Source organism: Hylaeus anthracinus, unplaced genomic scaffold (genome assembly GCF_026225885.1).
Source record: "Hylaeus anthracinus isolate JK02 unplaced genomic scaffold, UHH_iyHylAnth1.0_haploid 11994, whole genome shotgun sequence".
NCBI lineage: Eukaryota > Metazoa > Arthropoda > Insecta > Hymenoptera > Colletidae > Hylaeus > Hylaeus anthracinus.
Window position 1 is genome coordinate 8,719,852 of NW_026534341.1, and position 25,451 is coordinate 8,745,302.

Here is a 25,451-nt window from a genome sequence, read left to right on the forward strand (position 1 = left end):
CTGTTTCTTATCGAGATGTAGATCGCAGCAGTCAGAAAAGGTAGAAATTCGTTCGTTGCAGAAAGAATAGCCAAATAATAATCGTCAGTAATGTCACAATGTTTATGCGACTGGTGGAGTTAATCGATTCGTGCAGTGAGCGGTTCATGTAGTTGAAATTCGACGACCAAAATGATCTAGGTTGCTTGTCGTTGGTTCTGTAAGGTAGGATGATGGCAAGAGCGTGAACAGAAACTAGATGACCCAGTTAGATCGGAACGGTTGTGGGAAGAGATTATCCTGGAATCACGGGGACTCTCTTTCGATGGTGCGGGTCGATGAATGAATAGGTATATTGCAGGGGTGATGGATTTCCAGAGACCCTTTATCGAATTCAACAAGCGAGAATTCCCGGAAGGTCTGATTTCTCCGGAGACCGTCTGAGCGATGGGGGAATCAGATTGACCGAACGTCCAAGAATCGAGAGGGGTTTGCTGCCTCCCTTTTGAGTATCCGCTTCCCTCTGCCATCCGTGTGCTTATCCAATTAAAGCACGATATTTTCTGGTTGGAGATTAGGGAATATATATATCTGATAAATCGACTGCTATCGCTGGAATTATTCGACAAACGTGCTGTTCATTATAATAATAAGTAGTATATCGCTCTATCAAGCGTGATGGACGACCGAGGGTTGAAGAACACAAACATACTGTACTTCTATTTATTTAAAGGATTTTCTCGCTATATAATAAGTAATATTTCTTACTACAAACCAAGAACTCGCCAATCGATGATTTAATCCTCTGCCGTATTTTATCCGTAAAGGGTGATATTATTTATAAGACTGCGGAGCTGTCAGAAATGTCCATAAGGAAATGTCATACGCAAATCCTGTAAAATACTCTCCGCGAAATTTATAGAAATCGTTTTTCTTGAGTTCCCGGTCGGCCACATTATGCGATGGAGGGTTAATGAAAGCGGAAATGAGTTGTCTTCTTTGGACAGCGGAAATGAGCTAGCTTATTGTCGCTGGAATAAGGCCGCTGACGGAGCGCTGTAAACGTGTATTATAATCGAGGAAGTCTGTGTTGTGAAGTAACGTAAGATGTAGCTTCGCGAAGGTTAAGAGCTGCAGGTATAAATCCAAATAATAAAGAACCCTGATATTTACTCCGTAGAAGGATATTTATAACTCAAACGGCAAATGCTTAAATTTGTAATTTATCGAAGAATTATTTCTTATTAAATATGGAAAACGAGTGTTCCTTTTCACAGGCCAATTCGCTCCCAGGATAAGCCCCTTTTTTTATCGTGCGATCCTAAAGAAGTTCGAGCAAACAAATCAAATTCTGCGTGCCAATCGGCCCCAATAAAACATCGGTATTTATCACAAATCTTATCGCGTTATCTCCTCGCGTTTCAGCTGGATTCGGCCAGTAAAGCGTCCTTATTCGCGATTCCGTCCAACTTGAGCCCCCCGAAACCCCGGCGAAACACATCGGCCACTGCTTTGGCTGGGATATTTATTGCCTGGCCGTGGAGCGTTATCGAATGGCCTGCCATACCCAAAATCGTGAGAATTCCAGTTAACCTCACCGACGCACGTTCGTGCATACAGGGTGTAACCTAACGAAACCTCAGAATTAACAGAACTAAGTCTGCAGATTTTTAAGTGGAATTGATTCAAGATTTAGTATAGGATGTTTACGTTCTTGTGACTGTAATGGTGTCTCAATTATTCCAAGTATATTCAAAAGAGTTAAATAATTTTGTGGGTTAGGTTGTGGAGGGTTAAGAGTTTATTTTTGGGAGTCTATAATCTTTCCAAAAATTCCTCTTTTCCTATTACATTCACATCTTCTATTGACCACTACTCTGATAGTGGTGGATACAACATGGAAGGGGGTCTACTGAGACCAAAATAAAAAAATCTATTTCTTAAATTTCATTTTCCGAAATTCATTTTTATTATAATAAGATTCTCAAATGATGAAAACCTCGAATCAGTTAGCTCTCTTCTCAACGTGAACCCTTGACCCTGGATTCCCCAGGTTTAGTACCGACCCTGTACATAGAAACCTGGTAAAATGGAACAGAACGAAACGGAACGGAACGAAGAGGCAAGGAAGTCGGACGAAGGACGGGGAGGAATAGTGCGGTGGTTGTCGGTTCGAGAAGGGCCTTTGACTGGCGAGGGGACCAAACCAACCCCTCAGGTTGCACGGTCTGCAAGGGTGCGCGATATTGATTCTCGCCTACCGCTTCCACCGACGTTCTGCCACCTACCTGTACCCTGTGACGGTGGTTCAATGGCGGTGGTGCGGGGGCGGTTGTCTCCCATGCGACGCTTCTCCCGTTCACGCAGACGGTGGGCTCGTTGCACGTCTCAATGAGCCACGACACGATCGAGCCGTCGCTGTCTCTCCTTATCCCTGATAATCGATAACGATCGCACCTGGAGTGGCTGTTCCGTCAGGATAAAGATCTCCCGGCGCTCTTCGATATCGAGGAAGCGGCTCGATCGAGTCGCGCGATACTTGATGGGATTCCCCGCCTCGTCGTCGAGTCGTGGGGGGCGGGAGGGATCGAGAAAAGGTGAATCACGATGACTGCGCGAGTCGTTGGCTTCCCGAGATTCGTATAAATTTCCGACATTGGATCCACGGTTTGCTCCGGCTAGTCGATCTCTCGTGCAAGCTGTTTCCCGCCGAGTTGATCGCGATTCGAGGAGCCTTACGCCTCTGTAAATGATCAACAAATCGGTTTCTGGAGTTTAGGGGTTTCTAGCATGATTGGGCGATTTGTTGTCAATTGAAGTGCGCTGGAATGATTTTGATTGTTAGGGGCGAAATGTTCAGTGTTGATATCCGTAGTTTCCTTCTGATTTCAGATCACCAGTCGGCGTGACATGGATGTGAGCTTCACGAACTTATTAGAGGGGGCTCGCCAGTACTTCCAGGGTCTGCCCGTGCCGAGTACAGGTGGCGCGACCGTGTCAGCGGATCACAATCTCGCGACGTCAACGAGTTCCACCTCGTCCACATCGGGCTCTCACGATCATGGCATCGCCTCATCCGTGGCTCCTTCGTCACCAGCACCGCCAGCACCGCCAGCACCACCGCCACTATCGCTACCGTCGCAATCGACTTCGAGCAGCAACGGAAACGATCAGGAAACGGCTCGTTATCCCGGCGATGCCAGGTCGTCGTCGGTGGACAACAGCGGGGCCAGTTCCAACACCTACTGGAGCCCATCCGTCGAACCCTATCCTCCTCAACCGACCAGAGTCGAAGTTCCCGACACGAGGCCAGATGAAGCCTCCACCATGGAGGCGAGCTCGTCGTCGTCCAATACCATCACGTTAACGGAGATGCAGCCATCGAGCGGTCGATCGTCCGTCGCGTCCAACTATTCCCAGAAGCAGTCGTCCAACGATCACCAGCACCACTCGCAACCGACGACGACGGTTGCTGAGGGGAGCTCTCACTTGCACCAGATGCAACCGCTCCAGCAGCCGGTGTCCCCGGGTCCGGTTTACCAGCAGCTGAACACCGTCTCCAGAACGTCCTTCTCCACCGCGGAAATACTCGCCTCGTCGCACCAAACGACCTATCAAACTGCCACCGATCGACAATCGCAATCGAACCCGTCGGTCGTAGCACAGAGGAATCAATACTACCCCCGTTACCATCATCCCGACATCACGAAGAGCGCCTCGGCCCCGTTCGCCCAGAACTCGGTCTATCAGTCAGCCAACGTAAGCGCGACGTCGTCGGGAAGCGTTCAACCCGCGACGAGAGCAACGCCCGCGGAACAGCCCAACGTAAGCGCTGTCTCCAGCCAAGGACACGTCCAGGAGCAGAGGGTACCGAGTTCCTACGGTGCGAGCGCGCCCCCGCCGACGAACTCGTCGATTTACGGATCACCCTCGCCTCAGAGCTATCGCGCGCTTCAGCATCCGTCGCAGGGTCGACCCAGCTCGTCAAGCAATACCTCGGACAGGTCGCACGCGGAACGCTCGCACTCGTCGCGCGTCTCCTCGTCACCGTCCTGTTCGTCGATGAACCCGTGCAGCCCGCGGCACGTGGGTAGCCTGAGTCACATTCCTTCGTCGTCGTCGTCGTCGTCGTCGTCGTCGTCGTCGTCGTCGACGTCGTCGTCGTCGTCGCAGAATCTTCCTGCGCACATTCCCTCGTCGCACCTGCCGTCCGCAGGTACCGTCGGCCGCTCGCAACAGCAGCAATCCGCTCAGATGCAGCATCAGCAGCAGCTTTCTAGTCGAATAAACGCGTCACCCCATTCGATCGGGGCTAACTCGTACAGTGGTCGGATGGTCGTTCACGGGACACCAGCGGCGTCCTCCTCCTCGTCCTCTAATCAGATGCCACCGCCTCCGGCGTTGACCAACTATCATCCCGTCGCCTCGCCCCACGATCCTCCTCATCACGCCGCTCCGTCACCGCACAGACAATCTCCTCACGTGTCCACCCTGCACAATCCTCACGCGTCTCCCCATCACGCTCCCTCTCCGCACGCCAGCTTCCAGCCGCACTCGCCGACTTATCCGCCTCCACCCCCGGCCACCTCCACCTCACACTCGTTCAGCCTTCCCATAACGTCGCAGCACTATCAACCAACCACCTACGCCACCAATCCGTACGCGCTGCCGCCACAGTCTTCGTATCATTCCTTCCAAAAGAATCCTCAACCGCCGCCGCCACCGCCACCGCCGCACACGCAAGCAAACTATTACTCGCAGAGTGCTCGATCTCAAAGCCAGTCCTACGCGCAGCAGATCCAGATGCCGGGCCCACCTCAGTCGATTTGCTCCGGAACGGGAAGCACCAACGGTCCTGGCTATCAGCAGAGCAAACCGGTGACGTACAACGGCGTCGATTCGAAGAGAACCTCGATGGAGGTACCGTACAGCTCCTATCGATCCCAGCTGACGTCCGTTCAGCGAAACACCAACACGCACAACCTTCCGCCCATCGCCGCGCTCTCGTCCTATCATTCCAACAGGCGAGAACCCGCGAGTAAAGCGCAACCGATGCATCGACAACGCGCCTACTCGGCGGCGAGCAAAGTACCCGTGGGAACGCCACCCGTGTCCTCGATGGCGACCCCACAAAGGGTCGGCGAGTACCCAGCGACACCGTCCGCCGCGAATCATACCATGCCGGTGAACGGAAGGACGACCACGGTCACCAGTTCCTCGTACAGCAGATACGCTGGCCAACCAAGCTATCCGACCTACGCGACGACAATGGCACCCAGTCATCAAGGGAGCAACTCGTCCAGCAGTACCACGGTGACCTCCATCGGTGTCACCGCGAGATCTTCCGTTCCACCCACCACGATGCACGCCTATCAGTCTTGGGATGCAAGTCGCACGGGAGGATCCTCCTACCATCATCAACCTGTTAGGGCCAGCGACGATTACGGTTACAAGGAGTATCCTCATCAAAACTCGTTCGTGCAATCCACGGTGGCTTCCGCGATGACGACCCCACCTCCTCAGACCAACGGGATTCGGAAAAGAGAGTCCCCCTTGGACCTGTCCGTGAAGACGGTGAAGACCTCCGCCGACTCGACCGCGCAGGACGACATCGAGATGATCATGACCGAAAAGCACGTCAGCAGTTCCACCGTGATGTCCTCGAGAAGCAATGGCTCCAGAACGATGCTACCTCCCGTGCAACCTCCACCGCAAACGTATCCTGGCTTCGACAATAGATTGTCGAGTAACACCAACGTCAGGTCACACCAGACCTCCGGTATCCGCGCGTCAACCCCTCAAACCGTTTGCGCCCCGAAGGTCGACTTTTTGCCGGATTTCAAGTCCGCGCCGCTGCGTCACCATCACAGCCAACCGCCCGAGAATACTCTGCAACGGAGGAGCTCGACGCAGCATCTGTACGCCCCGCCCCCGCAGTCCCTTTCCTCTCAGCATCCTAATAATACCGTACCACTGCCCCACATGTCCACGTTTAAAAAGACTTCACTGCCCACGACGCAGGTGTACGACGCCGTTACCGCGCCGGCACCGCCTCCGCCTGCCCCGTCCTCCTCTTACCAAACGGCTAGCGATATCGCAGCGTCCAGGACGTCCAGGTATCCCCCGCAGATGGTCGACCCGACCAGGATAGGTCCCAGCGGTCTGCCACTCCAAGACTACCCGTCCGAGTCGAAGTATTACATGGACAGTAGAAGCAAGTTCGGTCAGCCGCCGCCCCAGAGGGATCGAGCGTTGTCCAAGAGGCCTGGGGACGCCATTTACGGAGCGGGAGTGCCGCACAAACAACCCAGACTCGACACCTGGATCCAACAGAGGCTCTCCACCGCCAAGGCACACTACGAGCAGCAGAAGAGGCAAGAGATGAATCTTCCCGCTCCCCTGCCCAACGGCACCCTGGTTGCGCCCAACACCTACGAGCAGAGATCCGACAGCGGCTACTCCTCGTCCGAGTCGTCGAGGTATCAACAAGCCTACTGTGATAAGAGAAGCTACGCGGAGCCAAAGGTTACCCACAGCTCTTCGCCCTACGGTCATCCGATGATCGCCAAGCCGACCAACGTCCACTCGTTGCCGCAACAGCTCAGCACCAGTCAGTCCGCTTACGCGAATTATCGCCAGAGTCAGAAGGCAGTATCTGGTCCCACCTCGGCGAGTCAGCCCACGGAACCACCGAGCAACACCGGAGCCGATAAACGGGTCCTCAGTTTGCTGAGGAATAGCCTGGAGAGCAAACAGCAGAGGGAGGAGCAGATGAATAGCCAACAGCCCATCCTCGCCAATCACAGCCAACAGAGTTTCCAGAATAAGGTATGTTTCCATATTTTTCGGATCTTACACACGCATTGTTAACACTCTGCAGATGGGATACACTGACGCATGAATGTCTCCTTGAACGGGAAGTGTTAAGAGCATTTCGTGGGAAAGTAAAATACGCATGAAGATTCGTTTGCAACATTGTATTGATAATTTCAATTTTATATTTTAAAATTTTCTATAATGTGATATTTCATCAAACAGTCGCCTATGCGCACAAATATTTTTTTCGAACATGTATCGCAGTAGATACGTGTTTGCGTCCTTCCTCCTTTTACTTTCTTATTTCAGCACACAATGTAGTCCCTACAGTTTTCATTAGATCCTATTTCTAAATGGTTAAAATACTTAGGCTGCTTTACACAACGAACGATTACAACATTAAGTATGAAAGGTCCATGCCCTCGTCAAGGGGTTCAGAATAGCGATCGGAAGCGTTTCGCTGGCTCAGCGGCTGGAATAGTCAATTTCTCAGACTAACGTCTCTCCGTTCTCTATTCCCTAAGGTTGTTGCGCCGGTCGAGCCGAAAACAAATATCGGAAGACACAACCTGTCACCATTCACGGCGGCGAGCCTGCTGGAACGGAATAGCAACACGCCACCCCATTACAAGTTCCATGTGCCGCGAGCAGTTGACTCGATCACTCACGAGGCCCCCCGTAGCTTGTACGGCTCGAGAGTAAATTCATCCGCCACGCTACCTGGCAAGGAAGCACTCCTGGGACCCCGAGGAGCCGAGAATCAGATTCACCGTGACAAAGACGACGGCCTCGCCGCCATATTAGCCGCAAAAATCAGAACCAAGGCGGAACTGAAACAGGTGAACGGCGGAGACGTCGCCCGTGGCTCGATACTTGGAAACAAGAATTTAATACGTGGCTTTCTGTGTTTATCTTAGGTGGGCACCGGCCAGTTCACGATGAAATCGACCACTCTTTCCTCTCTGGATGCGACATCGACACCTAAAGGTAGATCATTTACGCATCCATAAATTGTGGTTCTGTAACTGGTTGAGATATATACTAATATTCAGAGGCAGCTCTCTTAATATTTATTGGTTTATAAGGTGCATTGTGGAAGGATGTATTTTTCAAGTTAATTTTCTATGCAGATTTCAAGATATTTTTACATCCAACATACACAAAATATTTCGTTTCAAATCCACTTAAACGAGTTTGAAATTTCTCAACTCAAAAGAGCCTAAATAAAATTAAGGACCGATACAACAAAACCACTTTAATCAAATTAACCTTTGCGACTTCCACTTTTGCGAATGACCCATTTTAATCGCCCACCTAATTTCCTTTCGTAGAGCTAGACAGCGCTTCGACGTCCACGCCGCAGTCGGGCTCGTCGGCGGGCAGTCCGCCAAAGTTAACGCGCGAGAAGGTCGCCTGCCTGCCGCCCCGAAGACGGTTATTCTCGAGGACGGAAGAAGAGAACATGCCGGTGGCTGCGACCGTCCCCGTGCCGGCACCTGCGCCCGCGATCGCGTCCACAGTGCCAGCGCGTGCCAGCGGATTCCGCAGCTCCTCGGAGACGTCGGTGTTCGACTTCAGAGAAAGCGACTCCGAGGGCGAGATGCCGGTTTTAGAGCGGCAGACACTCGAAGAGATGAGGAGGGACAGAAAACAGCTGTCCAAAGTGCAACCACCTGTGCCACTGAACGATGCAATGTGCATGGGTATGACCTCCTCGTCGGACCTCGTGAAAATAGAACTAAAGGTAAGCACGCCTAAGCTCACGAACTGTAGACGTAGCCGCAGATTACGCTAGGCGTCGGGTGGATGTAAATTTTTCTAAGAGACGAATGGAGAGAGTAGATATCGCTAGACACACAGGAGCCAAGTAGACATCTTACACATCTTAGTAGACACACGGTTAGAGTTCGACTGCCTGTGTAGCAAGTGAAAAAATATCGTTCTGTCGATTGTCTTCAGGAAAACGACAAGATCACCGAGGTGGACACGTTCTGGTCTACGACGTGCGACAGGTTTATGGAGCAGTTGCGTACTGGAGACGCGATGAGGAAGCGGGGTCGCAAGAAGAAGAGCAGCTGCACGGTGACGTCGAAGCTGGAGGACGATGGCAACGATAGCAGCAAGGAGTCGGACGCCAACACGTCGCAGATCAAGCCTGAGGACATCAAGAAGGAGCTGGAGGACGTTGGATCGCCACTGGACGTTAAAGAAGAGTTACCTGAAACGAGTAAAGAGGAGGAGGAAGAGGAGGAAGATGAGGACAGTGGCGAGGAGAAGGAGATCAAAGTCGAGGTTAAAGCAGAGCCGGAAGCGGAGCCAGAGGTTACGAAGGACGAGGACGACAAGATCTCGAGCGACGATTCCGATGAGGTCCCGCTGATTAGGCGGGCGCAGAAGAAGATAAAGAAGGAGGACAGCGATTGCGAGGAAGAGATCATATGCAGGAAGAGGAGGGTCCGTCGAGGAAGCAGAATTAAACTGCAGTCGTCCAGTGGTAGCGAGTCGTCCAGCGAGGAGAGCGAAGGCAGTGCAGAGTTTGGTCATGGTTCCTCCGTGGCTGACAGGCTACGAGCCAGGAAGCGTACGAATAATAACGGCACAGAGGCTGAAGGGATGAAGCTGCGATCGAGAGACACCACGCCGCACAAACCCAAGCCAGAGAAGGAGACCAAGGGTTCCACTTCGAAGACTGCCTCATCCCAGAAAGGCAAACCCAAGCCCCTTTTTGGGGATGGTAGCGACTTCAGGCCTGGCTGGGAGGAGGAAGTATACGTGTATAAGAAATCTCTGAGAATGCCACCTAGACTGATCACTGTGTCGAAACCCTCGAGGTTTCATAGGCTGTCTACCTCGTTGCCAGACTTGGACCCAGGCTCTCCAGCTCTGTCCGTGTCGATGGACAGCTCTGACGTCTGCTTGAGCAGAAAGAAGCTCGTGGACAGCGACGCGGAGTCCAACTACAGTCTGCCTGGGAGCAAGATCGACGACGAGGAGGCCACCTCTTCCACAACGATCTCGTGTCCACCGAAACCCCTCAAGTACGTTAAGTCGGAGAGCAGTTCCATCGTGGACGTCCTGGCGCAGAGAGTCGGGACTAGCAAGAAGGAGCAGAAGAAGAAGCAGAAGGAGAAGGCGGACAAAGGAGGAAAGGTGCTTCCAAAAGGCAGCAACGAACCGGAGCTGCTCCCCACGCCAAGCTTGACGCCCCTGCTGGAAACCACGAAGCTGCCCAAGGGCAAGTCTCCGGTGAAGGACAACAAGACTATAAAGCCCATCAAAGTAACGGACTCGTTCCTTCTCGGTTACTTCCGCAAAGAGACCGTGAACAACTTCAGAGACACGTTCAAGAACAACCACGCGTTGCCCAATGAATTCTCCACGCTGGTCCTGAAGAGCAGAACCAGAACGGAGACGCGAGTTCTGAAGAAACAAGCGACAATCAGAGAGGTCTTCGGCGAGGACAGACCAGCCTCAGCTCCGCCTATGCAGAATCACGACGACACTTCTCAAGACGACGATTCGCAGAACGAGACGCCCCAGAACACCTTGGGCAAGGCGAGGTCGTTGAAGCAGAAGGTGGTGTCGCGTTTGAAGAACGCAGGGATCCTCAGGAGCCACAAAGCAATCCTTAACTCCAAACGTCACCTGCTGATCGCGAAGAGACGGAAAGATTTGCTCAAGTCTTTGGCCGAGAAGAAGCTCCAGCGCTTGAAGACGGAGGTGGAGGACGAGGTCGTCCAGGAGGAAACGAACGACGCTCAAGAGGCGGAGAACAACGAGCTCGACGACGAGACCAACGAGTCGGAAGTTCCTAACAAAAAGAAGCTTAAGCTTCGCACCAGTCGGAGAAAGTTTCGCTCGGGATTCGACTACATTCGGAAGAAGAAGAAACCGTTGAAGAAGGACGAGTCGTTGCCTAAGGAGAGGAAGAGGGTAAGTTCTAATTGTTCGGTGTGGTTGATGTTGTGTTGAGACATATACAAATTGTCACGGAGTGTTTACATTTTAGCAAGTGTTGTCGAGGCCCAGCCCGGAATGCGTTGCAGACATTCAGTCGGAAATCAGGACTTGGGTGATCAAGAAAGGCGTGGGGGAGACGATGCTGCATCGCGCTGCCAGACTTGGTTACACGGTGAGACGTTTGCTTCTTGATTGTGTGTTGTTAAGACTTGTTTTCTACTCAGACCTGATCAATTACAACAGAGGTGAAAGCAAAATCAAAACCGAGCTTCTGTATTCTTTTTACAGGATGTTACGGCGTACTGCTTGGAGAAGCTGAACAACGCACCTAGTCCAAAGGACAACGCAGGATACACGCCGCTTCACGAAGCATGTTCCAAGGGCCATCTTGAAATAGCGAAACTGCTGCTCGCTTACGGGGCGAATGCCAGTGAGAGCGCTAACGGTGGAATACGGTAATTGAGTCCGCCAGTCCAGAGTTAATTATCTGAAACGTAGGAAGTACGGTTAAAAATATTAAAGAACGGACTATCTTGTTCTTAGGCCACTTCACGAGGCGGCGGAGAACGGTGCTACAGAACTCGTGCGTCTACTACTTTCCTACGGCGCTGACCCCCTGTTGGCTACGTATTCTGGACAGACCCCACTGATGCTGGCCGCTGACACTGATGCCTACTCGATCCTTGAGCAACATCTGGATGACATTCAGGGCAGGACCAGCACGCCGTGGTCCTTTGGTGGCCCCTCTTCAATTTTCGGTAAGTATTTTTGAGTAGTCTACAAAAGTGTACTGCAATTAAGATTGAAGAAAAAACACTGCATTACACAATACATACTAAAAATAAATGAAACCAGCTTCAAAGCCTGACACACCCCTCGACTTCCCTTCCAGACCTAGAAGAGACGGGTCACAACCCCTTAGACGACCCCCCGATGGACAATCCCGAGCCAGATTTAGACGAAGTTGAGATAGAGTTGAGCGACGTGAACCTGCCCGTGCTGTTCTCGCTAAACAACGACCCTGACAAGTGGGTGCTCCTCCAGGACCTTATGGCGGCCCTTAGGGTGAAGAGCAGGGACGCGTTGCTACGTCAGGTGAACCCTAAAGCGCAGGCGGGTCCGCCAGCGATCGCTCATCGCGACGTGATGCGAGAGCTGAAGCTCCACGATTTTTTGGAGCAGTCCCGTTGCTGTCACTTGCTCAGTGGCGGGGAGAGGATCAACGTCCGAGGCTCGAAGGTGACCCTGATCAAGTACAACGACAAAGTGAGGTCTTTGTTGAGCGTGGAGAAGGTGTTGATCAGTCTCAGGTGACAGGAGGCGTCGCTGGGGCACTCGTCACCCCAGGCCAGACCGTCAACTTCAGCTACAAAGGAGAAGACTATCGACTCAACGAAGGAGAAGACCGTCGACTCGCCGAAGAAGGAGAAAAACGTCTCGCCGAAGCGCGAGAGACAACCCAGAACGCGACAGGGTAACAAGACTGGCGTGGATTGAACGTCGACGCGGACGATGTCACGGAGCTCGAATGTTTAGTCCCCGTCGTCTCTGTGTTTCTTTTTACGACGCAGAGAGACCCGACAGTTTCGCAGAGACCCACGTTCAGTGCAAAGGTACAGTGATTTTAGGGTAGAGTCCACCATGCGACCCAGGGGGACGATGAATCGATGACAACCGCGACTGTGACGCGATTATATTAGCAGTATTTATTGGGGGATGATTCCCATTCGTGTCTACTCGCAGAACAGTGATATTTTATTAATATCCCGCAGAGGGGTTTATCGGGCCCTGTTAATTATAAAACGCTTCTAGATGAAGACTCGCCGCCGTGGCGATAGAAGCAGCACGATCATTAATCGTTCCTGTCCGAAGAATCGTAACCGATACTTCCGAAGCATATTTAAACGTTAAACCCTGGATCGAAATGAGTTGCCCAGGCTCCTCGCGGGGGTTCTCGGGGGCTAGAAATATTTTTTATCGCAAGCTCGACTCGGTGGGGACGATCGACGCCCGAGGGAGCTAGAGACCGTGTGCTCGAGCCGATCCACATCGATCGTGATCGTTCGGTCAGGCCACACCGCGAGAACGAGAACCAATCGTCGGCTTTCACGTTACCACTTGTTAGTTTTATTTTCCTTTCCCCAATCTTCCGTTCTATCCCCACCTCCACCCCGCTCCCCTTTTTTGTACTAGCCAGCAGCGAGTCAAGTCGACCAGACAGCGAGTCCAGTCGACGATCCACGAAACCTTTTACCGTTGTAGATTTTAAGCTAAGCGTTGATTAGTCGTCGAAAGAGAGGCGCATTTATGTTTTCTGTTTTGTTTCTTGTTTGGGGTGTGCAATTTCGAGGACGAAGAACACGTCAGTGATCGAGAGAAAGAGTGCGAGCACCGTGCAATAAATGGCCGCGGATTGATTCTCGAAACCCTCGATCGATGGGGAGGATCGAGTCGTAATCGTTTGCGCATCGAAACTTGGAAGAAGCGACTGACGCGTTCACTGTTGCCCAGTCCCGGCTACTTCGAAGTTTTCCGTCTATGGATAGTCGTCAGACTCTCTTTTCTCTCGGAGGGTTGTTTTACCGACTTTAGCAAATTTTGTTATCGCGATGATTGTTTGCAGTATCGGTTTCTAATTGGGACGGTTGTTGGAATCGCGGTAACGCGGGTTGTCTGGCCAGTTTTCGATTTAATATATCGTTTTTTATTTTACTGCCAGATTTGTTTAAACGAAGAAGGATTTTTTGGGATTGTAATCCCTAGTTTCAGAAATGGGCAAAAATGCATAGCTCCCTTTCAAATATTTCATGCAATTTCGTACCTTATACAATTAAACAATCATTTCCTTCATTGATTAGATTGCCCATTAAGAGCTAAATACAAAGACTTTTGATTTAATCAATATCATTGGGTTTTATCCCGATAGCAATTTTGAGAAAATGATCAACAGTCGGTTACTCACTGGCCAGGTGACTTTACGTCGTTGCAGACTTCCGTGTGATCTGTAGGGTGCAGAAGGTAAGCACGTTTAGCAGTGAACGCGTTCGATTATCGATACAGTAGGAGGAACTGTTTAGCGAATTTTCAACCGACGAGAAAATGACGTTCCTCCGCGAAGCATCGATGGATCCGATATCCACGTACTTAGACCTCTGCGATACGTGTGCTTGTTTTTCGGTGCGTGAGCGTTTGGATGAAATAAAACAGTGGTTCTTCACCTTTGTAAGTTCGCAGGAATTTTAGAAGATTCTTAATTCTTCTAGGCACATGGGTATGGTTTAAAGAAGAACAGGTCTTAATGAATGTGAACATTGGACATTTTTAAATCTATGCAAAATAAAAATTCAATGCGCTTTGTTTATTAGTCAATTACAATTATTAACATCATATTGGCATATGTATATCTGAAGTAACTTGTTAACGTTACTGTTAATTAAATTTATTCTTTCATAATATTGTTGTTAATTCTAGTGTTGTCAATGCGATGTTAATGGTTACTGTCAACCACTTCCCTATCGAATTTTCTTCTGTACTCAGTCAATAAAGAGTAGTTCCATTACTTAACTATTTAAATATTCAAAAGCAGTTATGGAAGTTTATCGGAAGATTTCTGAGTTTTAGTTTAATAATATGTAGTTTTTAAAATTGTTGCTATTCAAAACAGTTTTAGCTTTAAAAACTATTAGTTGATCTTGACAAGCCTATTCCAATGATTTTTTAGTTACTCATTCGTAGGGTTAAGAACTGTTCCAAACAGTGCTACTTTTAATCAATTACCATTTACTTTTACATCGGTGAAGAAACACTGGAATAGAGAAAGAGAGCTTCAGCGTCACAAACTTCTACCCAGTTGTTTAGCAAAAACCAGACTCGCGCGTTTCGTTTGACTCCGTATACAGATTTCGATCGTTCTAATCAGTCTCAGGGAACTATCTCTATGCGTATTCTCTATGTTCCGTGCGTTGTATGAATTTGGACAGAGGCAAGACCAAACAGCCGTTCCTTCGTCGTCGATCATTCAAACGAAAACCTTCATCGTGCGATGAACCTGATTTACCATGGGCAAAATTTCAACCAACAAACAAACGATAAACGAGTCCTTATCTACTAAATAATCACTAAAATTCTTCAAAACAAAATATTTCACGCTGAACAAATAAAGCTTCAACCGTTCAGTCGAATAAACAAATTACGAACGAATGAACACATTAATATTAAATTAAAATTTTGTTCATCCTGATTATATTCTCTCGATGCACCAGGTTGTACAGTAAACGAAGGACTATTATGTATGTCCCAGTATCGATCATGATCGACGAGGATGCGCGTTAGCTGGTCAGTCTCTGTCCCTTAATTTTTATTTAGCTGACGATTTAAAGGAATATAATTCACGAGGACAGTGCAGTTTACACGATGTACATACTACCTATTTTCGAATAAAACGATTTTCGAACGTGTGTGTCTACGCTCCACCCACGGTTTCTCTTTCGCAATTGGACGGTGCGCGTCGGCAAAGAGAACTCTGATGTGCGAGAAGAGATCGTCGGTGATCGAACAGGCGGAGAAACAAACGAAAAGAAAAGAGCGAATTGTACGTACTGTGCGTAATTGTACCTTTTTTCGAGTGTAAAGTAGACCTACCATAACGTACGAGTAAAGTAAAAAAAAATAACGATGATGTGTAAGTAGCAGGCAGAGAACACACGGCGACACATGTTCATATTAGTGTTAAACAACACACGTGCGTACACGATTTTCTGTGCATGGCGTTTATTATAGAAGGACTCGAAGGATTAATTATAATTTCAGCGAACCGAACGGGGGAAAAAAAGATACGCTGCTAGCGTGTTTTTTTTGTACATAGTACTCGCAATATAGGGGCTATCGCAATTACTACCAGCTAAAAAATTAATTATTATTATTATTATTATTATTATTACTATTTACCACTACCGTAAACGGTTACATGCGCGACTACTACCAACCTACCGCTACATTTACTATTACTATCGCCACCTTACTTCCCTAAACCTTTCTACCACCATTACCAACAACTGTCACGAATTATTCGCTTTTTTTATTGTACGATATATACATAATAGCGAACTATGAATGTACATTTTCTTAGCTGTAACGTCTCTCATCCCCTCTCTCCAACCTACCCGGCGCCCTTGTAATTTATATATATTCGAGATACTTCTAAATGTGTTAAACTGCTGCTGCTTTACGAGAAATGAAGGATTATATGTGAAGAAAAAGAACAAATATATTATATATATATATATATGTACATGTATATGTATATATATATGTGTATATATACGTACATATATATATTTTATTTCAGAAGTTTAGTTTAATGAATATATAATGTTAACGCGAGGAAGATTACAAATTAAATTCTCTCTCTCTGTGATTCGTCTAATGAAATGGAACTAAGGAAAGAAGATTAGAGTGAAAAAATATTAAGAAAAACAAAAACAATGAGAAGTTATGGATTATTAATTGTTTAGTATTATTAATTGTCATCGTCACCGTTTATCATTGCTCTGTACCGTAAAGGTGTATCGAACAAGTCACAATGGATCGACAAACTCGATTTTTTCGTAACGAACTCGACTCGTGATTTTTTCTTTTCGCTAATAACAGTAACGAGTTATCCTATCGATGTAATAAAAACAAGTATTTTTACCGAAAACGCTGTTCGTTTGATTCTTGACACCCACCTGTCCACCCCGAGGCTTGGACAAGTACTGGGTAAGTAGGATTTGTTTGTGCGCTTGGAACTTTTATTAAATGTAAACAGTTTCTCTTACCTTACTGGTGAATAAACGAGTGGACCACTGCGTAACATTCTGTAAGTGATAGTAATCGAAGTTTCTGTATGAAAATTAATTGATGAGATACAAAAGAAACTATAAATCACAGCTGAAACAATGGAAGTGCTCAGCCTTCACTATAAATAATTGATCCATCGAATGTCGACCAAGTTTCGTCGGAATTCTCGAAAAATCAAAAAACTAAACGATCGAAAGATAACTCACAATTACCGTGGGAAATTGAAATCGACTATTATGGGAGTACGAATTCGAAAACAGAAAGAGGGGATGCAGGGAAACCGTGTAGGTCGCGATTAAAATTGGTAAAACGTTTATTAACTATTTAAAAACGATGAAACAAGGTGAACATGAGATTGACAATTCAATAAGTAATATTATTAAATAGACTATAGAGGTGTGTAATAAGTGTCTGTAGTAATTATTCTCTTTATACGTTTCCTTTACATCGAGACAGACGTCTTTCTCTGCAATCGTATCTTGTTCTGTTATTTTCTTTTTCACGATTTTTCATCCATTAAATTTTCGTTACTCTTTAACCTGGGCGAAGCCTAGCCCTCTCGTCGTCTCTCTTACATTTTCTCTCTGTATTCAGGCACGACATGTGCGAATCGTGGCGACGCTGCTCGCCATTTCTCGGCCTCTGAAAACTTACACATGGTTTCGTTTCATCGTATAATAACGGTGCGACGGCTGTTGCGTTAACGATTTTAAACACAGGATTCATTGTCGTAGGAAAAATAGCTCGTAGAAAGCGTACCCATGCTAATTATACCCGATTAATCGGCGCTCATTCGCTCACGGGACATCCTACGTAACGAACAGAAACGCAAAATCGACACTTCCGCTCGTCTAACTAAGGGAGAAGCAATCGCAGGGTTCGATCGGATCGAAGCAGAGATCGGCAAAATTTTATTCGAATCGCGTACGAATAAAAGTAGCGTACAGCTATTTATTCCCGAACAGTGCTAAATTTTTGGTTTTCCATTGTGAAATACAGTCGATGATTAAATTCTATGAAAGAATTCTACATTACTTATAAATAAATCTTGGTGTAAGAATAAAAATTAATTCTAGAAAAAGTATTAAAACTTACAAATTATTCGTAAATTTTTAAATAAGCGATCGTAATAACTGGTCACTGTATTGTATTATATGATACAAATTTTTATATTTATTTAACGAGTAATAGCTGAATCATGTTTCAATCATTCGAATAAATTTTTTGCTCATCTTTGGATCGCCGTCACAGTGGATCACGCGATTGCAAACGAAACGGTTACGCTTGCGGATATTACGACGTTGTATACGCTTCCCCTACGATTAAACCATCGTTTATTCGACGCTCGGCAAAATTTCTCTCCACAAAGATCTCTATCGGTGCTTTCTTCTCGATAATCGCACGTGAAACGGTACAGTTGGTGAAACAAATACGGCGACCTGTTTCTAAGTAAATTACGAAAGGTCTTTCAACCCTCCATCGCGTGAGTTTAATTCTATTCTTCTAAAAAGAAATTATTTGTACAAATACTCGTGTGTCGATAAAAAATCATAATTAAAACGATAGAGTAAAATATATAAATTATCCTACAATAATAAATATACAAATCTTGTACTATCTTATATTAAACTATAGTTCGAGTATATTTTTAATTAAAATGTTCAGCAGAAAACCTCTAAATAAAAATTGCCTGATTTCTACAAGGCCTCTCGAGATAGTACCACACTCGAATCTTTTAAAATTCACAGGAATTGCTTTTATTAGATTTCCAGTTGGGCACATTACACAGTAGAGGGTTAAAGTTCTAACATCCACGAAAAAATTCTTCCAAGGTGGCCCTGAGTTGCTGGCAAACTATATCCTGCAGTTTTTACAAGATTGCTATATTTATTCCACCAAGTATACTGCTTTTTCCGCTAGCTTGTGAGTACTGTTCGCAATGAACTCACTGATTGTTTTGCGCTCTGGTCTTTTCGCTGAGCAAGTATCCAGGGTGAAATAGTTACGAGGCGTTTCGTTGGTGTGAGTCGAGGGAAGTATAGCTCGACAAGTCAAATAAGATCCCTGAGCTCGGTTCGAGTGCTGTCCTTGTCATCCTTTCATAGTCTACCTCGTTTTAAACAGTAACGGATGACACTTGTTAGCTAGGCTATAGTCTAATCGCTGTCTAGGTGATAGTCTAATCGCCTAGTCTCATCTCTGTCGCTACCCCAAGGCTTTGACCCTCTATAACCTTCTGTGACTCTGAGGTTACGTGTATATCTATACTTTCAAAGTCTGATTTCATTCTTTTATCAATGTGTGCAATTGTGGCTCTAAAGGTAATAGAATGGGCAACAAACGATCGATGGTTTAATGTCAGGAGGATGTAACTATACTCAGTTTTTAATTAAAAAAGAAATTGACTTAGAAATGCTTCAGCTAACATCAAAGACGTCAGATCAAAAGGGTAGTTTCTGATGCACTCTTTCGTCTTCGGTTTATATAGTTCCAGCCTTCAGACACTCCACCACTCTACTACTCACAACTATTAGGTACAATTGACCACACAAATATAGATACAGTTGGAAGATTACGATTACTTAAATTCACCTTCCTAGTATTCCTCTATTGTCAATGATTATCAGTGTACAATAGTTTCCAGAAACCAGAATTTGGGTTATAGAGAGTAGACCCTCTATTGCATGCACCCAACGAAAACAACCCTTGTTCGATTCATTCAGGAAATTCCATGAGACTCTCATTTAGGAGTATCTAGCGATGAATGTTTTCGAATCGATGAATGTTTTCTATAAGATGAATTGGAATTCATGCAATAAGGGGTTGAACTTGTCGAGCTAAACTCGTTGTTTCCCACAGTTCGTCCTCGAAACGCGCGCATATCTCAGCTTTCTATGGATTGGCCGGTGCCAATCGTAGAAAACGAATGTCGAAAATGAACGCTTCGCTCGAAATTCGAAAAATATAAACCACGGGTGGTGTATAACATTCCCACCCCACGAGAAGCTCCGCTGCCCGTTTAGGTTCACGCTCGCGTTACCAGCATTCCATCTCGATTACCCGGGTACAGGTATTTACAATAATACATACCTACTATCGTAATAATAATTTAGTAGTGGTATTTAAATTACAATAGAGTTCATTCTTTCTCCCAACGCAGCTCGTCGCCTTCTCTCTTCTGTCTCACCCTCTCTCTTCCTATATATATTTTTATGTATATATACATATACATATACATATACATATATATATATACATATATGTATACATATGTATATGTATATATATATATTTTTTTATGTATATATATGTATATATATATATATAATGTTGCACATAACCCAGTACTGGCTTAGTAATCTAGCTGTACAAAACATTATATATCGCTATTCTAGCATCTAGAGATTTGTCCTGTGTGGTTTGATGAATCGTGAGGTTCTCGACATTACGTCTCGTATGTTTGCTCACCCATTATTTATCGCGAAACACGTATGTATACTCGGCGTACAACAATGGAACGACGCGGGGATACACTCGTCGAGTATCGACGTATCGTTCACTTTTATTTTTTTTTTTCTTTCACCTCCTCCTCTTTTTCTATATCATAGTTAACGTTTACGCATCGACAACGACGTCGTTCGACGATTCGAGCGAATACTCCTCCGATTTTCATCTCCGCCGCCTCTTATTGCGATTAAGTACATTAAAAAATACCGCGCTACTTCGCTCAGAATTAACCGGACAAGCTATATATAGTGATCGACGAAGCCAAGTTATTTTTTTTAATTTTCATTATCAATTTTATTTACCGCGCATCCGTTCAATCCTGTTGCGTTTCTCTTTGTCTTACTTTCTCTTTCTCTTCTTCATAATTTGATAGAAATCCCGCCGCGATTTGCGCGTGGAGAATCATGGTTTCAAGCGTCTAGCGGTGCTGTGTGCGCATCGTTGCGATTGGATCGCGGCGAGAAATCGTGTTTGCGATCCTTGTATGACACGCTCCGTTCGCCTAACCTGGTGTCGCGTTCACCAGTGGATCGCAGCTATACATACACAACGTGTAGAACGCATCACGGTTGATCTGATCGCGGAACAACCGTGGCGCGAGTCTTTGTCCCGTAAAACACGGCTCCTCGACCACGGAGTCGAGTCGTCGATATACGCGTTAAAATCGATATCGAGGCGAATACACGACGGCGTTCCCTCGTCTTCTTCATTGGGAGGACGACGAAGACGCCGGAGGCAGAGATGGGCAGAATCTTGCTGGAATAAAAAAAATCTATTCATGCAGGTTAAATTGGTGACAATTGGTCTCGAAAAAGCTATTAATTATACGTTTCGAAGGGGTGGTTTTGGAATTTTTAATTCTTGGGACCTGTAAGTGAACTTGTATACTTTATACAACATAAATTTAATTAAATAGCATAAAAGAATACTTAAAGTTGATACCTGATAGGATCAGTGTTCTCGTAGAACAAAACTCAAGAGCTTCAAACAACAAATTAAATACTAGCTTATAGGAGCCTTGAAAATTATTATCCTTCGTTCAGATAAGCTTTCCTATTATTTCAGTATGATTGTATTATTCAGTTTGTAATTTTATTCTTTCTAGATAAAAATTATGCCCATCTCTGGTCGGGGGTAGAGGGTAGAGGGCGTTCGTTATAAAATACGAAGCACGATTAACGTTCGTTGAGTTTGTTCGTTGCGGGGCGAGGGGCTTCGGTCCGACCGCCGCGTGTATTCGCGTCGACGCTTCTACCGTGTAATAAAATCAACATGAAGACGAGTACGCGACAGGCGGTGTCTCCTTGTTCTCAACAAACCCGTTGTATGCATGAAAAACATCTTGGTACAACAAAACACCTTCTGGTATTAACACTATAACGCGCGTCCCAACTATGCTGTCGCGTTCGAAGGGGATCATCGCCTGGAACCCTTCTAATACGACCATAGTCGCCGTCCAGAGATCATCGCGCATTGAACTGGCTCCCAACGAAAGGATTAAATATTCTGTGACGATAATCGACACGGGTCACGCTTGATTTCGAAACGAGTCAGTCCAACGTTGTCTTCGGACGTACAAGTCGATTGCTTCGTGTCTCAAACGATCGAGCTCTCGACTTCACAAGTTATGAGTCACGTAGGAGACTGAACACGCTGAGGAACATATCGCATACTCTTTATAATCTCTGTTCGTTAACCCCTTTACTCTCTCGCGAGACTAACATCGGTGAATCTCGAGGCTTCGTTGGACGAAGCCATTCTCGGCGAGCTTCGTATCGCTCGGTTAACGCCTTTAACTGGGACATTGTGTTACTCGAATTGGGACGGGAGGGCGTGTGGGTGAGAACGGCATCGGGATGGGAACGGGGAAGGCATTGAGAGTGGTTACTTGATTATTTTATTAAGAGTAATTAAGCTTGACGCCTCGGAGGTAGAGTCCAAGCGTTCGGGCCAGGCTGAGCGTGGGGGGCAGGACGTCACAGTTGCTGGTCCCTGCATGGTACCCAAATGTTCGGGCCAGACTGCTCGGCGATCACTTCCTTTACTTTCACGTAGATCTCCTCGGGCGTGTCGCCTTGCACCACGGCTGAAACAAAAGAAAGAGCATGCTCGTTTGGTGAATTTTAGGGTGCAGTTTTAGTATGGCAGAGGGGGGCTGAACCTCTTAGGTACATGTGTCTTTCTAGGTTTTTAGACTGTATTGGGTTGTTTCACCTTTAAAAATTTGCACGAAATTTCTGGACAACCCAATAGAATTTTCTTTGATACTTTGGAATATTTCTGATTCCCTAAACTAGCTAAATGAACGGCTACAACTGAAGAATTTAGTGCTATAGTGAAGATCAAAACGTGCCATTTTCAAAATTCTCCTAAGCTTCGAATATATCCTGCAAGAGTATCTCTCATTTCATAAAAAGTCGTAGTTTTCCAGATCTCTCAACGTTCAGAAATAATATTATAGAAAAAACGCTACCGGTGAAGTATTCTCCAAACTCCTGCTCCATCTTCAATGCTCGTTCGTACGTCTTTTTCGCTTGTTCCTCTGTCATTCTCTTGTTCATTTCCCTGCGATTGAGAACAGCGGCTCGTTAGGCAAACATAGGTGTGTACTTGAAATACGGAGACAGAGAGGTTCTACTTACATGACCGATTCAACGGATTTCGGTTTGATGAAGATGGCGATGGGATACAGCTGCGCCACTTGTAACCTCTTTATGGCGTTTCCGCTCACGTCAAGGATACAGTGTTTTCCCTGAAATTGCAAGAGTACTGTTGTTGATATCCAATATTCTAGCACTAGTATGATATACGAAGTGTCTTTTAATGGAAGGTGCGATTGAATAAGGAAATATGTATAATCTTTTTCACTCAGATTATAAATTACTCTACAACGTTCCAAACCCAAGAAGAGAGCATTTACTGTGGGACATCCTGTGTATATTATGAATTTTGTTCGTACCTTTTCGGCGACTTCTCGAACAGACGCCACGGAGGTTCCATAAAGATTGTCATTGTACTGTCCAGCTTCGATGAATAAGTGGTTCTGAATATCCCTCTCCATCTGTTCCCTCGACGCCACGAAGTGATAATCACGTCCATCCACTTCGTATTCTCTTCTACTCCTCGTTGTATCTGCGCCAAGAACCATACTTTCGATTACAATGTACGGAATTATTAAACAATTTTTTTTCTTCATTTTTCTAATATTTCGTTACAGTGTACTCTCTTAACTTCTCAATTAACGCATTGCGGACGAGCAATTCTGCCTGGAATCGGATGGTTTTCAATTTCCAGATAAAATTGGTTACCCAACAGCTACTCGTTTACAGAATATTTTACCTTTCATGATTAGCGGTAAAATCGAGTCCAATAAACTGAACCAATTTAATGCCCGTGGTATTTATCTGGAATCGAGTAATATCCGTGAAAGCAAACGTGTCGTTTGATATAGTTCATATCGTGAAAACGGCGTTTGAAATCTGGACCGATTACGTACGTGCGGAGTCTGAAAATCGATCTGTAAATGGTTCAAAAATATTGGGAATATCGAGTGCGACAAATTGTTTACTCGAATTCCATAATACAATATGTGGAAGAATTTTCGGACGAGCAACTCACAAATTGTTCCAACTTTCCTCAATTTTACAAATATTTTAACTATCCAGACGCATCGTAGACGTCCAATGCTCTCAGAAAACATGAAAGAACATTCTCGCTCTCTGAAACGTTTCCGGCTCTTAATTCTAACTCGAACTAAAACCGTTAATATGGAATGTGACTCTAAAACGTCGTGGCAAGTTCGTAAAATCCCAGGCAATCTCGCGATTCGTCCGTAATGCGTCAGACGACAGGTCGTTAACGTCGGGATTAAATGGTTTCACTTACGTGGCACACAGCTACCGAATTTGTCGGGGAACTCCGAGATGAGGTCGTCGTTGATGCGATCCTTGAGGGGTCCGAGGATAATGACAGGTCGAGTGTACTGTATGGTGAGCTGCTGGACTGCCTCGTACGACAACACATTTTCTTCGCTGCCTGCAATTTTCTGTGTGAGAACACTCCAAATTCCGCGGGTGGGCGTCGCGACGACCCATATAGGTATTATATATCCACGGTTAGAACGTTTACACTCTTTCAAACACGGGAACAAACGCTTCTCTCGACGTTACGGAGGACTCTATGGGTTTCCTTCGAACTGGGACACTTGGTGGCTGTTGTGACGTCAAAGCTTTGCTTTTTTTTATTTACGTTTAGTGACATGCTTCTCAAAGTAGAATAAATATGATAGCACTGGTCATTCATAATAGAAACTATTTTGATAAACTGGTGGAAGACCAGAGCATATCTTTGAGCAGCAATGTCATAGATCCTCCAATCCTTCCACTTAATGTCACGCCACTGAGTGCCCCTTTCGACTGAGCCACGATCGTATAATCGTCGACAGAGTATGAGTCGAGCAGTGGTAAATCTCAAAACGGTACTCGATTCGAAAAAAAAAAACAGTGGTATTTTGGTTAAGAGCCTGCGCAATAAACGCGAACAGACGGTTACGTATTATCCGAGGTGGGCAGAATTTTATTCGAATAACAGACAACGAACGAAACATTGTATCGCGTAATTAAAATTCCAACCTTTAATCATCGAAATTTGTATTTAGATGAGAATTTTGTCCACCTCAGCTGTTCGTTTCGATCGAGCCATGATCCATGCTTTAGCACTTAGGAGATCAAAGCGGGGATAGGAAAAGGGCCCAGCTCCCTAGAATCTAAAACTAAGGCGATCGAAGAGTATCAAGGTCGATGTGGCATTAGTATGTGGCGACTATGCTAATACTCAGAGCCGGAAGGGTTGGCTTTTGTAATCGATACTCAACGCCTCTACGCAGCGAAACGACTTTGGTACGGTTTGACGTCGATTCTTGTTACCTTCAGCAATTAATGCATTGTTTAATTCTCTAAGTTTGTACTTAACTTAAATTTTCACCTCATTTTTCACTTCGAATAAAATCATCATCGCAGTTTTATCGATGCCTTTAATACACCACAAATAGTTAAGTACTTCGTATTTACAATCAAAATAAATCTTCTCTCACGCAACAAGAAGCAACACGTTTGCTGTGACAATCTACACAAATTAGGAACCCTTTTAGGAACTCTACGCGTAGGATGATTAGCGTAAAGGGAAACGAAAACGACAAACAAACAGACAAAAGCACGTGTCGCGACTGTCTCAACTGCGCGAAGCGTTAACGACGTTTTGTTAATGCTCGGTTCAGATCAGGGACGGGAGATGAAGAACGTAACAAAAAAAGGGAGAATTAAAAAAAAAACTGAAAACGACGATTAGAGGAG

At 46.0% G+C, this 25,451-nt stretch overlaps 2 protein-coding genes across 18 annotated transcripts in view; one reads left to right on the top strand and one right to left on the bottom strand.

The window, feature by feature from the left end:
* LOC128888914 (mucin-5AC-like) overlaps positions 1-15,170 on the top strand; it is a 290,940-nt gene extending 275,770 nt beyond the window's left edge. For all 3 annotated transcript variants that reach the window (XM_054146127.1, XM_054146128.1, XM_054146129.1), the window contains exons 4-12: positions 2,872-6,807; positions 7,320-7,634; positions 7,713-7,782; positions 8,127-8,539; positions 8,755-10,728; positions 10,805-10,927; positions 11,044-11,210; positions 11,299-11,513; positions 11,648-15,170. In XM_054146127.1, coding sequence (XP_054002102.1) covers positions 2,890-6,807; positions 7,320-7,634; positions 7,713-7,782; positions 8,127-8,539; positions 8,755-10,728; positions 10,805-10,927; positions 11,044-11,210; positions 11,299-11,513; positions 11,648-12,069 — 7,617 coding nt within the window. In that variant the 5' untranslated portion in view covers positions 2,872-2,889 and the 3' untranslated portion in view covers positions 12,070-15,170. The remainder of the gene's footprint in view (positions 1-2,871; positions 6,808-7,319; positions 7,635-7,712; positions 7,783-8,126; positions 8,540-8,754; positions 10,729-10,804; positions 10,928-11,043; positions 11,211-11,298; positions 11,514-11,647) is intronic.
* A 5,006-nt stretch (positions 15,171-20,176) lies between these two features.
* Positions 20,177-25,451, bottom strand: part of LOC128888423 (disks large homolog 4) — a 283,226-nt gene continuing 277,951 nt past the window's right edge. For all 15 annotated transcript variants that reach the window (XM_054145266.1, XM_054145263.1, XM_054145265.1 and 12 more), the window contains 5 exons: positions 23,986-24,135; positions 23,060-23,232; positions 22,743-22,852; positions 22,574-22,665; positions 20,177-22,186 (listed from right to left, as the gene is read on the bottom strand). In XM_054145266.1, coding sequence (XP_054001241.1) covers positions 22,077-22,186; positions 22,574-22,665; positions 22,743-22,852; positions 23,060-23,232; positions 23,986-24,135 — 635 coding nt within the window. In that variant the 3' untranslated portion in view covers positions 20,177-22,076. The remainder of the gene's footprint in view (positions 22,187-22,573; positions 22,666-22,742; positions 22,853-23,059; positions 23,233-23,985; positions 24,136-25,451) is intronic.